Genomic DNA, 16,872 nt, shown 5'->3' on the forward strand with positions numbered 1-16,872 from the left:
TGAGCAGATTGTTCGGACGAGGTCAATGGTGAGAAGACAGAGGGAGGCCATTTGAAGGGCAGGTGTAACAGGCAAAGCAGAGCACGTGCCTGCCCACAGCGCCCACGTGGGAACACATACGTGGAACGCACACACGTGGGGCTCCTTCCTTGCCTTCCCTCCCTGACAACCATAAAGGCTGTTTGGAAGCCTCAACCAACCACTCCCCACCCCCTACCTGTCCAGGACCTGTTTATCATTCTCTGAGGCAGAGCTACTGCCCAGCCTCTCACCACCCCACCCCCAGCCAAAGGAGCTGCTGGCTGCCTGCAGAGGGGGAGGACGCAGGAGTGCTCGCCGCCTGGGTCCCAGGGTTGGCATTTTAGCCCCCGCTCCCCAGACTGCTTTCCACAACCCTCTTGGGCCAGGTGGGACCTCAGCTCTGGCCTCTGAAGGGAATACACCCCCCCACCACCAACCCGCTCCTTCTGGCCCAAACTCCCCTCACCGCTCCTCCCTGACCCTGGGGTCTCCCCACCGACAGTAGATGAATTGCTCTCTTCCTCCCACCCCCGCCTGGCCTAGGGCTCTATTTTTAACCCACCTCAAAATCTCTGACTCAGAATCACAGGGCTCCCAGGTAGCTGCTCCCTCAGCCGCCTGGGGCTGCCTCTGAGACAGATTCAGAGCCAAGGGCATCTGGCGCTTGGTTTATGGGTAGGTTGCTTGGATTTTCGTGTATCTTTATTTTCTAATTTTTCCACAACAATTATCAATTAAATTACCTACGGAAAAAAATTTATTTTTGTTTCTGTTTTTGAAGACCCAAACGAGATGATCCTTTACCGCTGCCTCTTCCAAAGTCCCTCCCTGTCCTGGGCTGAGGTCCTAGCCTTCCATCATACAAGGAGGACTAGTCTCGGCCTCTCGCCACGGAGGTGAGCTGTCTGAGGGCTGTAACTAGCTGAAGCTTTCCTTCCCCTTCTGTGGTCTTTCAATCATACAGCACAGTGCTTCCCCAACTGTAATATGCACACACATCACCAGGGGATCTCACCAAGATGCTGACTCGGATTCACTACGTGTGGGGTGGGAGCTGACATCTGTACTGCTCCCAGGCTCGCACGTGATGCCGAGGCTGCTGGTCCAGGGACCACACTCTGAGTAGCCAGGCTATAGCAGACAGTACAGTGGTTAGGCACTCTAATGTTTGAATACCTGGCTGTGTGGCCTTGGACAAATCACTTAACCTCTCTGAGCCTGTTTTCTCATGTGCAAAATGAGAACATTAATCCCACCTCACTGGATTCTGAGAGAATTCAATAAGATGATATTTATAATACGCCACATGGTGCAAATACTCAGTACCTGCTGACTATTATCATCATCATCATCATTCTTGTGACCACAAAGACGCAGGTCCTGGCCTGAGGCCTATGGGGATCCTGAGGTGTGTGAACTGGTCCCACTTCAAGGATCCCTCAGTCTGCAGGAGCAGTATGGCCTGTTGGATACTGAAGACCCGAAGAGGAGGGGGCCTGAGAGCATCCACTGGTCAGGAAGGTCAGCGTTGTCGTTGCAGAAGGAGGTCCATGCCACACGGCAGAAGGAACCCAGGCCCAGGGCCTGAGGGTCTCGGCTTCTAGTCCCATCTCCATCTCTACCTTGCTGTGTGACCTTGAACAAGTCCCTGCCTCTCATGGTCCCTTCCTCAGTGTCCCCTTCGGTACAACGGGAAGAGGGAGCTAGACAATCTCTAAAGACGCTGATTCCATGAATCTCTGCAGTGCAGAGGCTAACAAGACCAGCCAAGGGCAGCTGGCCAGATGGAAAGCTCACTGAGAGAAGAGTGCACATCTCAGAACACTCTGACACGCCATCCCCCACCCCGATACCACTCTACGAGAGACCCAGAGAAGATGGGGGCATCCTGAATGCCAGACTGAGTAGTCAGGACTCTTCTGGGGACACAGGAATCCATGAAGGGTGCAGAGGAAGAGAGTTCCTCGGGGAAGGGATTGTGACGGCACCTTCTCAACAGCACAGCTGAGCACAGACCTGGCCATAAGGAACACCAAGATATCAACCCGTTGCTTCTCTGATGGGGTGAGACCTCTTCTGGAGACCCTAAATCTGTGCACTCACAGAGACACACTAGTGTAAGCATGTGCATAAGCACACATGCGCACACACACACACCAAACTGAACAGCTGGCGTCATCTGCTCTACAGAGCCCAGAACTGCCAGGATACTGTGTTCCCTCAGGCTAGCGGCCTAACCTCTCTGAGCTTCACTCAGCTGACAAGACCATCTGGGGAAAATTGGTGCGGGAACTAGCAGTTGGAGAACTTCTCTGCCCCGCTTACAGGAAACAAAGAAGGCTCAAACACGACTCTCCCTACTCAGGAGAATGGAGCAAAAATAGAATATTGCTGTGGAGTAGGATGTGAGCGTGACCTCAGGGGAAATTAGGTAGGAGAGCTCACCTGCTCCTGCAGGAAGGCAGGTCAGTGTGAAGGAGGAAATGGGATGGATTCGGGCAGAACTTCCTAAGGCCAAGCAGCACTGGTGAGGGACGGGGCTAAAGAGCACACCGTGGAAAGGCTGCCCCATAGAAAGTAGCTAGATATGGACTCCGGGAGGGTCTATGTGGCCCCCTTCTTGGCGGGGAGGGGTCCCCTGGGGATGCCTGAGCTCTGAGCTGGACCTGACTCTGCCGCCTCCCCTCCAGGAAAACATAGTCTGACAAGGACGCAGAGCAAGGGCCATGTTCCCTGGGGGACTGCCAGCCCCAGAGTTTTATGATTCTGATGGCTAACAACCTGCAAGGAAGAAAAGGGGAACAACTCCCTGGAGAAGGACCCATCACGAATGGGCTTGGAGGCCAGGCTGGGGAGTTGGTATTTCATGCCCAGGCTCTGGGGAGCCCTGAAGGGCTAAGGCAAATGTGGGCAGTCAGAGAACTGCAGACTGTTCATACGGAAGGGGTCTGAGGGGTGCCCGGCTCACTGGCTCCTAAAGTGATGGAAGCAGAATCACTTGAGTGCTTCCCAAAATATACCTGCCTGGGCCTGGAGGCCCAGGCATCTGTAATCGCATAAAGCCCCCAGGCGGCCACAATTCCAGCTTTGCGGTCCTGCTAAAACCCACCCCCAGTCCAGTCCCATTTTCAGAAGGAGAGCAAGGCCCAGGGAGGGGAGGCCTCAGCTCCCTCCACACAGCTGGACCGGGCAGAGCCTAGTCTTCAACTGCCTCCTATTCATGGCCAGCACCCACGGCTCTGTCCCCAGAAGCTGTGGAGCAACTCCCAGAGCCTCCGAGACAGGATAAACAGCTTGTGGCCTTTTGGTCCCCTGCCAATTCCAAAGTCGGTGGTCCTGCTGGCCCACCCTTCGGGACTCCTCCAACCACAGTTGTCCAGTGTGGCCTATAGTCTCCATGGATCCTCACATCTGAACTCTTCTGAGGCCAGGTCTGACATTCTAGGAGGGGACAACTGTCCCATAGGAGAGGTGGCTGGGAGGAGAAGGTAGCTGGGGCCCTTTGCCCAGGAAATAAAGATAAGAAAGCCTGATCTCCATTCCCACAGGGGCCATGCTCTAATGAGGGGCCTCCACAGACGGCACCAACACCACACAACATGCTGGGGAGCCCCGGTCCCCAGGACTAAGGGCCGGCAGAGCCTCTGCAGAAAGAGGGGCAAGGAGTCCCCCACCTGCTCCAGGAGCACAGGGGGCTGCACAATCCAGCAGCACGCCTGGCTGGGCCTCGGCAGAGGCTCTGGACAGAGGAAGGTTGGTTCTCCTCAGCTCTGTGGTCGGCAGCGCTGTCCCTGCCCGGCTGGCTCAATTTGCACTAATGGGGTCAGGATTACGAGTTCAATACCTATTTGGCCAATTAGCTTTGCTCTCTTCTCAGCCTCAGACTGAGCCCTGACCCTGGACACAAAGAGGAAAAGACTTTGCTGAGGTCACACAGCAGAACAGGATGAGGGTCAGGAGGGCAAACAGCATGGGAGGGGTGGGCAGTTACATGCTAGGAAACCTCAGGCTGAGAGGACCCAGGGCTCCAGGATGGGCCAGCCCTGATGCTGCATAGACAGGCCCCAGCTGCAGAGTCTCCCCTGCTGGAGCAAGTTTCTTCTAAAAGGTGCCAATGGCATTGATGAGACCTGTGGGCCTGACGGTCTTTCCTGTCCCTGGGGAAGGGAACAAGTGCCCTGTATCCTCTGACAAACTGTAGGTGCGAGAAGCCTATGGCTGGCTTTGGCGTCAAGTGGCTGGGACTCACGTTAATCATTGACAGGGGCTGCTCCAGCCTGCAATGGGGAACTGCAGGGTAATTACTTCTGGGCTCCGGGCCACATGCTCAGTGACATTATTGCAGCAGCAACACCTGCCTTCCGGACCTAGTACGGCAGGAGAAGGGAATCTTCTCAGAGGTTGTGCAGCTGGGGCCAGGGCCTGGGGGGTGGCTTCCCTGGGCTGCAACGACCTAGGGTGAGAGGCCAGAGAAAGACACACAAACACACCTGCAAACACATGCACACGTATTCAGCAGCATCAGGGGCAGTGGGGTCAGAGTTCTCGAGGGTGAAGGGAAGAGGTTAAGGAGTGCAGGTCCGAAGCGACAGATACTGAGTAACCTGCCCTCAGCGCCTGCCAACACCCACCCCAGCCAGGTGGCCCCTTAGCTCAAGCTCCCAGACACCTGCTTCCAAGAAAGTGTGCAGAATGGTCCTCTCGCCTTCCGATCCAGCTCAGATCTACTTCCTCCAGGAAGCCTTCCCTGACCATCAATCCATATTGGTCTAACTCTTGTCTGCCCTCCCCCAAACCAGACCTGGGGAACCCTAGGAGGAGCTGAAATTCTACTCTCCTCTTTGCCAAGTGAGTAGTGATCCCCATACTCCCTAATGGGTGAAAACAGTTTTGGAATGGAACATCTGGTCTCCTGAGGACATGACACCCTTAGCTTGCCCCTCTCCAAGCCCAGAAGACAACGTATTAGCCAGCCCGGTGTTATGTATTAATTTCTGAAAGCCTTGTTCACGCAGACATAACACGTCCACCCACATGGGTAAATGCTTAGACAGACACAAAACCATCAGCAGCCAATTATCAGGCCCCCACAGCTGCCGTGAGCAGACCTGGAGGCCCCGCTGCTTGCTCCGTAATTTGTGGGAGCCCAGAGCTGTGGGTGCAGTAGGGTGTAGGGAGTCCCTCTATCAAGCCAGCACACCTCTCTGCCCAGCATGAGCGCCACTCTGCGGGAGCCACGAGCTGGCTGCCTGGCTAGGAAGACAGATACCAGCCCCAAACAATGAGAGAGCAATGAGGGGCGGGGAGTGGTCACGTGTGAGATTTGGTGGCTCTGCCGTCGGCAGCAGTGGCACTGTTGTTTATTTATAATTTGTACTTTACCTCCCAGAGATGACCAGAGCAGCTGGCACAGATGCTAAGAGATGTAGGAGCTCAGGAAGCTTAAAGGAAGGGAGGGCTGCCCCAAGCCCTGCTGCCTCAGGGAGGCCAGGCACCGGGGTTGGCTCAAAGGCTTTGTTCGAAGACTCCAGTTCCTGACCTCAGACCAAGGCCTTCTCTTGGTCCCAGGCTGAACCCTGATCCCAAAGACAGACTGAGCTCTGATCCTGGTCACAGTGAGGGCCCAGACCGTGGTCTCAGATTGAGCCTTGACCTTGATCACACACTGAGCCCCAACCTCAGTCACCCACTGAGTCCTGACCCTGCTCACACACTGAACCCCGATCCTGCTCACACATTGAGCCCTGACCCTGCTCACACGTTGAACCCCGACCCTGCTCACACACCGAGCTGCAGACTGACTCCACATTCTCACTTCCCTGAAGGATGTAATAAACAGACCACATGACCACCTATTCCTCTGGTGGAAAGAATACATTACCACTAGCTACTTGTCCCCATCCCCTTTGAACCCCAATCACTCCTATCGAGGAACAGGTGCATCAATGGCATCTGGACATGGTTCCAATATCCCAAAGGTCTCCACGCCAGTCAGAACCTGCTGGGGGAGGAGCAGGTGGAAAGACGTCTTGATCCGGCTCCCCCAGGAGCAGCAGCCCCAGACTGAGGGGTTAGGACAGGCACGTCTCAGCCTCCAGATGCTGCATCTTCAGATGCAGAAAGACTCCCTTCTCACTGGATGAGCTTATATTAAGACGGGACTCTGAAAATCCCTGTTAACCCAAAATTCAGGCAGAGGGCTGGGGAAACAGGAAACAGCTCCAGTGACAAGACCATTCAGGAGAAGCCTTCCCTGGACACCCTCTGTCTGGGGTCTTGGGGTAGCCTATGGAGCTTTAAGACCTTTGCAGCCAGACGTTACATAACCCACTTGGGTTCTGGTTTCATCCCTGATATAGACTTATTCTGTGACCTTGGGCCAGTCACTTCCCCTCTCTGGTCCTCTGATCCACAATTATAAAATAAAGGTTTCAGGCCAGGAGCTTGCTAAGTTCTGTCTAGATCTGGTTTTCTGAGATCTGTTAAATTTCCTGTGCCAGCTGAGCCCCACCCCTCCGAGCCCCTCCTCACAGCTAACGTGTGGTCAAACGTTATCCGTAATATATGCATTCTCAGGAGAATGTTTTCTTGAACTACTTCGGTAATTTAACTTTTTAAAGCTAGCCAAATAAAAGAAGAAGAAGAAGGAAGGAAGAGAGAGAAGGAGGAACAAGTACGAGTTTAGAGTTCTAGAGACCAGGTTTAAATTCCAGGTCTGGTATTCATAGCTATGTGATTTGGGACAAATCTTCCCGCCCCTTCCCCCCATCAGAGCCTCAGTTTCCTTATCTGCAAACTGGGAATAACAGAACCTGTTTTTCAGGCCACTATGAAGAATAAACGAAATATAAGCACAGGCCGGCACATGGTAGATAGTTCATAAATGGTGGGTATTGATCTGTGAACCCACCTGGCTTTAGTCTCTACTGATAAGAGTCTAGGGTTATAAACACAGAAGCCTACAGGGATCAGGCAGCTAAATGTGCATGAGTGACACAGCTGGGTGTAAGACAGAGACCTTAGGGACAGGGTGGGGACTGTGGGCAACAGGAGAGAAAAGCCAATTTACAGGGGGCAGCCTCTAGTCTGCTCCAGCTTCCCGCTGTGGGGTGGAAACATGGGGCCAGAGCTGCCCGAGTTTCTAATTTTTCATGAGAAGCCTGAAAGCCACATTTTTATGCTACATCTTTCCATTTTAAAACATCGTATCAGATTTGTTACAACACAGTATGCTGGCCAACCAGAACACATCTGGGTACTGTATCTGATCCATGGGATGCTGCTTAGCAATCTCTGGCCTAAGTACTGCTGTCTCATCTTGAGCACCCTCAGTGATGGGGAGCTCACCACCTTTCTGTGCTGCCTCCCACCCCATTTCTGGGCAGGTGCTGATGATAGTGAGTGTCTCTGAGTGGCCTCCTAGGCTTTGGGATCACAGTTTTCACAGGGCCCTGGCAACGCTTTCTCAGTAAAGCCTGGCTGGCAGAGAACATCCTCTCCGAAGCCAAGATGATGCCCCTGCCCTCCCCACGGCCCGCTCTGGCTGGGAAATGTGGATTCTTCAACATCCCCTGGGCCCAAGCAGGACTGCCTGGCCGGCCTCAGCAGCCCTTCTATTAATTAGCAACTGGCAGTGGCAGCTTTGTGAGAACATTGAGCCAAGGAGTGTGTGCCGGAGCTGGTTGCCTCCTCGGTTATATGACAAGCCCCCTGGGGACTGGGGCTGGACCTTCCGCTCTGGGTGAATTCCCTTGTGGTGGTCAGTGTTATGGCAGGCACGAGGGCCACTCAGGCTGCTGTGACACTCGTCAGCCCCGTCATCTGTATGCAGACTGGTGCCTTAGACGGTGGGAGCGGGCGGAGAGAAGTGACGGGCAAGCCCAGCCCACAGGGGAGGTTGCTAGGCATGTCTGGTGCAGGGGAGGGGGCATTAAGATTTGGACACACCCCCCCACAACCTCAAGGTGCCAAGACAGCTGCTCTTACTGGACGCCTCTGTCCTCCTCCCAGCCAGCCACTGTCAGAGCCACCTCACAGCGGCTCTCCTGCCTGGCACTTCTGGACTCTCTCACTGACAACATCTGTTCCTTCCCGGAAATCTCATTGCAGCACAGCAGTCACTGTGCTCCCTGCCCCTTCTCCTCCAGCCAAGCCCGCCCCTCTGGCCCTTCGAATGGGAGAGAAGCTGCCAAAGTAATGGGACAGGATGGATTAATGAGGGCCCTCTGGCCACCTGGCCTCCCCCTGCTCACCCCACCCCAATAGCCAGCATCCAGGGCCAGCAGGGTCCAAGCTACAGTGCAGGAAGAGAGGGAGGCTATGAATCTGACACCCCAAGTTTGCGGCCAACCTCTGTGTTGAGGGCTGCTCGGCCCAGTTCACAGAATTCACCCTGCCTTGCTCAGGGCTAGAGGCCAAGGGGAGAAGACAGAGTCTCTGCCCTCAGGGAATTCAGTCAGGGAACCCAGGCTAAGCACGGAACAAACACACGATCTGAACCTCAGTACTCCAAGCATGGTTCTGGGCTGGGCACCAGCGGCATTGGCATCACCTGAGTGCTTATCAGAAATGCAGCATCTCAGGCCCCACCCCAGACCTAATGAGTCAGAGTCTGTATCTTACTAGATCCCCAGGTGAGTTGGATGACTTGACTGTGAGAAGCACCGCATGGTAACAAACAGAGAGCTCCATCCAAACGCCATGAGATGGTCAGGGAGGGAGAGACGGGTGATGGTGGCCGCAGTGGCCTGAGAGGGCATCCCAGAAGACCCGGAGGCCCTAAAGCCTGGGAGAGGAGGGCAGAAGGACAGGCAGACAGCCCAGCACTGTGCAAGGCAGGCCACCTGACAGCCCCAAAGCCTCACAGCTCACGGCAGCTAAGGGAACAAATGGGGCAGGGCCGAGCAGGGAAGAAGCCCCAGCCTCATCATGTACCAGCCAGACCAGGAACTGAAGACTTGCAACGGGGAGAACCTGGAGCCCAGGCCACACCCTCTAGGCAATATAAGGGTGCTGGTTCCCCGGCCCCATCGGGTTTCTATGCACGCGGCATCCCGAGGGCACCTCGGCCCTGAGCTGGGTCCTGGCCTTCGCAGCACACCCTCCACCAGCCCCAGTCTTATCAGGTTGAGCACGTCCTCATCACTGGAGAATCCTGCTGCCCACTGTGCCAGCTGACAGCACCGCCCAGGCAGCTCACCTTGGAATTCCCCTCTGCACCAAGGCGCCCTTCCCCCTCCCCTGGCACCAACAGTGCGGCCTGCAGCTCCTTTCAGCCTGGCTTTCCACACTGATAGCAGAAGCAGCATTCCTGGGCAATGGCCCCCAGGAAGGCCCACCCAAGAATGGGCCTCAGAACTCCCCAGACCCAGAGCCAGGCTGCCGCCTTCCTCCTCACCACCTCGCAGTCCTTCCCACGGTTGAAAGGCAGAGAGACGGGAGTGGGACTGAGGAAACAGAAGAGTAACTAGCCCCCAGGCAGAGCACTTTTCCTTCTTGAGGGATCTAACTCTGCCCCCACCCCCTCCGTTTTCATTTCCATCCTGCTGGCAACGAGAGGGCCAAGCCTCAGAGTACAGAGGGCCCCAGGGAAGACTAGCTCTAGGAGGCTCGCACCTGCTCCTACCAGGCCAGGATGCTCTTCTGGGATGGCCTAGAGTGGGGTTCACAACAAAGATGGGCTTCTACTTAGGGGGTCCACAGACCCCAGAAATTGAGTGTCGTATCGTGTGTCTAGATGTATGGGTATCTTTCTGGAAAGACTCTATAGTTTCCAGCAGGTTCTCAGTTAGGTCTCTGATGCAGGTTCAGAACCACTGGCCTGAGCCAAGGACAGAGGCCCTAAGGGAAGTGAGGGCAGGGGCAGTGTGGTTCATGACAGCATCACTGGTGTCTGACAGTGCACTGCAGCTTCTCGCCTCCACGGGGTGACCTCAGTTGTACAATGTGTCCAACATGGCGATAGGCAACAGGATTCCCATTTTTCTAGGTTGGAAAAGTGAGGCTCAGAGAGGCCTCATAACCCAAGCAGGGCCCCACGGCAGACAGAGCTGGGGAGGTGATGTGAGGTGGGCAATGGCAGTTTCTGGGGCCAGGGACCAGCACAGAAAATCAGTTTTAGGCCACCCTTGGGACCTACCAGGCCATTGGCCCAGTTTCCATGATTTCAGACCCCAGCTGCTTCCGCCCTAAGGAAAGGACCCTTTAGGGCCCTCCCTTCCCTTCACTTCCTCACAGCTTCAGAAGGCTCAGGCTAGGAGAGGGAAGGGGCAGACGGATGAGAAGGGCCAAGCTTCTGCCTGCCTACACTCTCAAGGCCAAGCTAGAGTTTGGGGCATAGAGTAGCCCCAGAACTGACATCCCACATAGGGATTTCCCTGCCAAATCCATATCCAACCGTTACACAGCCCCAAGACACCGGCTCAGACAGACACCTAGACGTACACACACCCAGGCCAAGCCCCTGAGCCTGACACTTGAAAGCCTGACCAGCTTCTGGGAACAAAACCAGGTCCATCTTCATTCGGGGTTCCCACTCCTTTTCTCTCCTTTTCTCTCCTCTTGGAAAAACAGAATCAGGCAGATACTATGTTTTATTTGTTCCAGGTTCCCACCACCAAGCTCAGCTTCCAACACATGGCTCATGTGGAAGGAAGGACCTACCTAGGACCCAAGAGCCCAATCAGCCTTGGCTGGAGCCCGGGGAGCAACATCCCGAGGTGCTGCACATCCTGGCCTCTTCCCTCACCAAACCTTAAATACAAGTTTCAAAAGGCAAATGGGGAGTGAGAGGGGAGGGGAGGCCAGACAAGCCCGTGGAGCCTGGAGGAGCCATGGGGGTAGCCGAGGCATGGAGGGGCAGGGGATGGAGGGGTGAGGAGAAGCAGAGGCAGCCAAGAAAAGCCTATTCTTAGACACGGCCCAGGTTATGCGGGTCCCTGAGTGCAGCCCATTCCAGCCCTTGCAAAAGGCACCCAACCTTCCTCCCCCAGGGACAGGAGACACCGGAAGCAGCCCGTGACAGTGAGTCCTGAACTCCAAACCGCAAACTCAATCTATCATGGTTTGCTGGTGATTCTTTATTAAACCAATTCTGCTGGATCAATGCTTCCTGCCCGTCAAAATGATGAATAAATCCTCAACTCGCCTGAGCAATGCTTGCAGAAGCTCGTGTGAAGCCTGAGCTGGGCAGTGGAGACTGCCTCCACATAAAGGCCCAAGGCCAGTGGCTGAAATTCAACTGACTGAGGCTTGGGGTGCTGGGTGGGGGCCGGGGGTGGGGGGGGTGGGGGGAGTGGCCGGGTTGAGTGCTGGGTTTTCTAAGCTTAGAAGACTTAGCCAGGCCCTTGCTTCTTTGACCTTGTGAAGACAAGACCAGCTATTCTGCCATAGGTGTAGGAGAGACATGACACAGATGGTCTTTCTTGGGCTTCTTTCCTTACACCCCATCCAGCACCAGGCAGCTATAAGGCTGTGCAGAGAGGACGTGTGCTTCCAGCTACCAGTCCCTGTTGCTTATTGCACAAAGCCAAATTCAAAGCCGTCTGACCCTTTTTCTGTTGCCTGCTTTTCAATCCTGCTGCACCCATCCCCTCCTTGCTCCTCATCCCCACCACCCTCCCCCTCCGCCATGTCCCAGGCAGCCTGCAGTTAGTGGGAGATTCTGCAGCAGGAGAACTGCAGACAGACATGCCAAGATGGGCAGAATAAGAGCAGGAAGGCGGGAAGGTTCCCATTGATGCAATCAGCCCAGTCCTAGCCCTTCACCATCCAGGGGAAGGGAAGACTGGGAAGGCAAGGCCTAGTTGCCAGAAGACGCCCAATCAATGCCTATGGTCGATGGAGGCTAAGCATGCCTGGGGTTGGCCCCTTGCAGCCTCCCCACAACAGGCAATGGGGTTGGTGATGAGAACCCTGAACAGAGGCTTTCAAACAACAAGGCAGCAGGGAGCTGAGCAAGGGAACAATCTCAAGTGGCTGATACTGGCACAGCCTACCTGCCACCACCACCAGGGAGTTCAGAGGGAGGAGGAGAGCCTAGGACACCCAGGGGGGTGCAGGAGACACAGCTCCTGCCCACTCCTCCTGAGCTTGTGCTGAGATCCTCAGGTCCCAGTACTGACCAGAGGGGAGACCACACTTTAGGAACCTGGCATTGGGAACCAGCCCCAGTTCCTGATGGGAGGGTCCTACATTTTCTCACACAACTTGAAGACTAGGGCTGTCTGTTAGCCTATGCTCTGGCCTCCCACACCCTCCGGGAATGGGAATCCTGGATATTAACATTAGGAAGAGTAGTCCCTCAAAAAGAGAAAAGGGGGGGCCCTCTGTTCACCACCTATTTTAAGCCATCGAGTGTTGCCTGACTGGTCATTCCCAGCACAAGAAATCTCTCTCATTGGATGGAAAATGGCTTTGCTCTCATTACAAATCTAGCTTCCCTGGAGTTTGCAAAGAGGGCTCTGGACTGGTAAAATGCTCATTTATATTGGCAGGCAGGCAGGGTAGGCAGGGAAAGGAGCTAAACAGGGGGCAGGGCCCAGAGAGAGAGAGAAAGAATTAAACCCAGCTCAAAAGGGCGAACATTGTTCAGACCCTCACTTCAATCCTGTGTATCAGGAAAGCCTGGGAGCGTACTGGGGGACCCCAAGATCTTGACTGGAGTAGGGACATCCCTGATCCCAACTTCAGAGGCAATCATTCATCTCTCTTTTTGACAGATACCCCCACAGGCCCCAAGTGGTATTCGCTCTTCAGTGGCATCTGACTCAGGTGATGGGGAAGGGGGTGGGGTCCCTCTCCTTGACAGGCAGTCACACTGTTTGGGGACCCACAACTGACCCATGAGAGACCTAGCAGCTGCTGGAGCTTGGGCCACTGGGGTGAGGATGGGGCAGTGGACAAGCTTGGGGTCACAGGACAGCTGCCCAACAGTCAGGACAACAGGCATCTTCACTGACCACTATAAGCAAGGTCATCCTGTCCTGGCAGTCCTGATGACAGCTACCCAGGGTGCCCGCTCCTGGCCCATCACTTGGCATGAGGGGCTGGGCCCAGGGTTAAGGTGGGTGCAGAGGGCTTTTATCCTGGACCTGAGGCCCCAGTGACCTCAGTCCTCCAGGGACCCAGCTCTCCTTCCCCAGCTGCAGCTTCCCAGGCCACCAGAAGGCAGATATTAACACCTGGGGTCAGCGCCCAAGGAGCTGGCCCAGCTGCCAAGAGGTCTGTCTCCCTTGTGGCCCTGCCCTGCAGGCGGAATGACCAGGAGCTGCGACTGGGATGCTACCCTAACTCTGCAGCCCAGAAGGGGGAGGTGGGATGTGTTACTTAAGACGGCAGAGCCTTATCCAGGCTGCCGCCAGGGCTAGGCCAGCCTCAGAACACCTTTTCAGCCTGCTTCTAATGAGGCCCAGACCCCAGAGGATGAGAGGACCAGGACGGGAGCCCAGAACACAGAGGAAAGTTCCCAGCGCGGTGCAGGAGGTCTGAGGGTGTTTCGGAGCCTAGAGGCTCCCCATCACTCTCGGAGCTCCCAGCGCGAGGAAGGAAAGTTAACTCCGGCTGAGAAGCAGGGCCGAGGAAGCGTGTCTGCGACTGCTCAGGGAACCCACAGGATCACCGCCGGGCCCCCTTACCTGAAGTCGCTGTAGGGGTGGATAATCCAAAACCCGGCCGACTTAACCCTCTCTTGCTCGCGCTCCACGGCTTTCTGGCTGCCGAACATCCTCAGTGAGAATTTGTTGACCCCGGGCTGGAGCATGGCCCCAAACTGGCGCTGCATGAAGCCAGCCTGGCCCAGGCGCACCTCGGCCTCGGGGAGGATCTGGTCGCCAGCGGCCGCGCCTCCCTCCACTTTGATAGCAGTGTCCACTGAGGGCTGCTCGCAGGAGGTGGAGGCCGCCGGCGGCGCCTGCTGGGGTGGCGGCGGCGAGGCTGCGGGCTGCGCCGAGGCGCCGGGGCGCTCCGGCTCGGCCGCCAGGCCCGGGGGCGTCCTGTCCTCGCCGGGGGACGCGTCGCCCTCGGCGATGAGCCGCCGCTCCTCCGCGGAGTCATGCAGGTGCCCGTGACTGCTACCGCCCCCCGCTCCGCCGCCGCCGCCACCCCGGCTGCCCAGCGAGGCCAGGCTCCCGCGGAAGCGCCTGCAGTCGCCGTTAGTGCTGGACTTGCCCGCGCCGCGGGCCGGCCCCTCGCCGTCCGCCGCCCCGAGGGCCGCGCCCCGAGGCTCCGTGCCGCCTGCGGCCGCCGAGGGCGAGGGCGAGGGCAGCGGCCGCAGTCGGATGCTCCTGCGGCTGGGGTCCTGGCGGCCCCCAGCCCCCTCCTCCTCGGCATCCTCCTCCTCGTCCATGATCCACGCCTTCGCCCCCACCTGCTGCGGAAGGCTGTAGAGCCGCTTGCGCATGGACGGCGGCAGCTTGTCCATGGCGCCAGGGGCAGGGGCCGGGCCAGGGGCAGGGGCGCGGGTGCAGCGCCGAGGACCAGCTCCAGGTCCGCCCGCCGGTCAGTCCGCTAGCGGGGACGCGTCCTTCGCCTCTGGCGCCGGGCTGCCTCAGGCGCCCATGCTCGGGCAGGCTGTGTGCCGCGGGGAGGCTCCCAGTCCGGCTCCGGGTCCCGGGGTCGCCGCGCTGCGCCTCCTCCCGGGCCCGGCTGGGCGCGGGGACCCCGCGCTCCCTCCTTCCCTCCCTCCCTCCCGCGTTCAGGGGCGCGGCGCTCAGCCCGGCTCCAGGCGCCCCGCCCCCGCGGGGAACAATGGGCGCGGGTAGAAGCGGCGCTGCGGCCACGGCGCTCGGAGAGCCGCTCCGGAGCGCAGAGCGCACGGCCCGCGCGCCTCCCGGCCGTGCGTCCCGCGGGCGGGCAGGCTGTCCGTCTGTCCAGCCGCCCCGGTTTTGTGGCCAGCTACTCGCGAGCTCGCCTCGCCTCTTCTGCCGAGCGCGGCTGGCCCGTCCCGGGGCTCCCGCCGCAGCCGAGCGGAGCCCAGCGGCCCGCCGGGCTTACATCAACGGCCGCCTCCCCCGGAGCGCCCTCCGGCAGCACTTGGCTCCCGCGCCCCGGAATATTCATGAAGCCGCCGCAGCTCGCGGGTTGCCATAGGAGCGGCTCCCGCAGCCGGGCCTGCCTACCTTGGGCTTCTTAAAGGGGCAGTGGCGTGCGGGCTGGGGGCCGAGAGGGGGGCGAGGGGCGGGCCCGGCGGGGGGCGCAGGGTGGACCGTCGCCGGACCCTAGGGGCTGGGGTGAGTATCTTTCCTTGGCCAAGGGCTGGGAGTGCGCCCCAAGTCTAGGGTTCCGGCTTGGGTTGCGAATTCCCCACGCCAAGATTGGGGGGAGGGGGCGGGGTTTCCCGATCTCTCCTTCTCCGAGCTCTGGGCTCGCCTCTCCCCGGCGGTTTTGCTTCTCAGCTGGGTCTCCGACCCTCCTCCGAGGAGGCGAGCTGGTCGTCTGGATGCGGAGCCCCAGGCCTTCCCGCAACGCGCCTGGAGAGGGGTTTCCGGGAAATGCGCTGCGTCGGGGCTGCTCCCGGGGTTTTCCTGTGACTTGGGCTGGGGGCGAATCCCCCTGCCGGGCTTTCCCCTGCCGAGCCTCACAGCGGCCCGGCCAGGAGGGCATGGGGTAAACTCCGGGAGGCACAGGGCGCGCGGGTGAGACACAGCCCTTTGAGGTAAGACTTCGAGGAAATGCGCCTGCCGCAGCCACCGACGCGGGGTCCGGTGCCCGCACGCACCTCTCCCGGGGTGTTTCGCATGGGGGTTTCCGAGCCTAGCGGGCTGCAGCGGGGAGCCAGCAGGCGGGCTCGTCTGGCGACCTCGCACTATGGGGCTAGCTGTGGACCTCCTCCCTAGGTTCCCATCCAAATTGTGACTCCCTTATGTGGACCAACGCTGGAGGAGTTCCTGCTCCACCCAAGTGCCCTACCCGCAAGCGGTTGCACAGCCCCCATTCCCTTTGAGTCCGCCCCCGCGCCCCCCCCCCCGACCCCCAGGCCAGCCGGTGATCCAGCGGTGTGTCTTCTCTCCCCGCGTACAGTCTCCGGGCTTATGGACACATCCCACCAGCTCAGCAAGAGGTATAGCTCTACTCCTCTCCAACACCCTAAGATAGCCTGGCACTCCCCATCCACACAGGCCAGGCTGCCAGACCCCCTCTCCCTGGCTTGGGGGCTGCCAAGATGGCCCAGGGGTTACTCAGATCCTTTCAGGCCCAACATCACAGATTAGCTCAGAAATCCATTAGAGGGAAGGGGTTGGACGAGGGAGGTTGGAGCCTGGATTAATGCTGTAAAGTCTGACAAGAGGGAGGCAAAGAGGTCCCCTAGCCCTGCTATCTCTCTGAGAAGTAACATGAAGTTTTCCTCCAAAGGATTTTTTATTCTCTTTCTTAGCCCACTTGTGACCACCTCCCCCACCCCATTCAGAGCAGAAATTTTGGAAGCAAGATGAGGCGGCCTGCCTGGCAGGGGTTTTTCCGCTCTACCCACTGGACCACAGGACCTCCCATGGGGGGAGGGAATGACTGGGGTGATGACATCACCACTAGCTGGCATTTCTACTTTTGAGCAGCTGTGAGCTGACAGTTTTCTGCACAGATGCTGGGAAGCCTAATCCCTGAATGTCCTTGGGTCTCCTTGAGAAAGAGTGTTCTTAACCGGCTGTGAGCCAGCCACAGGGAGAAGACCTTCATTTAACTCACTTCTTTGGGTTTTTGTGTCCAGCAGGGAGCCAGTCTGCCCTACCCCAGCTTCAGGAAGTCAGCCCAAACAGGCTTCCCAGTGATCCATGGTAGGGGCATCCCCTCCTCTAAGAACCCTTTCCCAGCCACCCAAATCTTGGCCATGTCCCCCCTTTTGGTTCCCATAGCCCA

At 57.8% G+C, this 16,872-nt stretch overlaps 1 protein-coding gene across 1 annotated transcript in view; it reads right to left on the minus strand.

Annotated features, from left to right (window-relative positions):
• HCN4 (hyperpolarization activated cyclic nucleotide gated potassium channel 4) overlaps positions 1–14,993 on the minus strand; it is a 41,207-nt gene extending 26,214 nt beyond the window's left edge. The window contains exon 1 of the mRNA XM_058542030.1: positions 13,656–14,993. Within this exon, the coding sequence (XP_058398013.1) occupies positions 13,656–14,440 (785 nt within the window). The 5' untranslated portion in view covers positions 14,441–14,993. The remainder of the gene's footprint in view (positions 1–13,655) is intronic.
• Between the last annotated feature and the right edge of the window lie 1,879 nt (positions 14,994–16,872).

The sequence above is a fragment of the Diceros bicornis genome, chromosome 5 (genome assembly GCF_020826845.1).
Source record: "Diceros bicornis minor isolate mBicDic1 chromosome 5, mDicBic1.mat.cur, whole genome shotgun sequence".
NCBI lineage: Eukaryota > Metazoa > Chordata > Mammalia > Perissodactyla > Rhinocerotidae > Diceros > Diceros bicornis.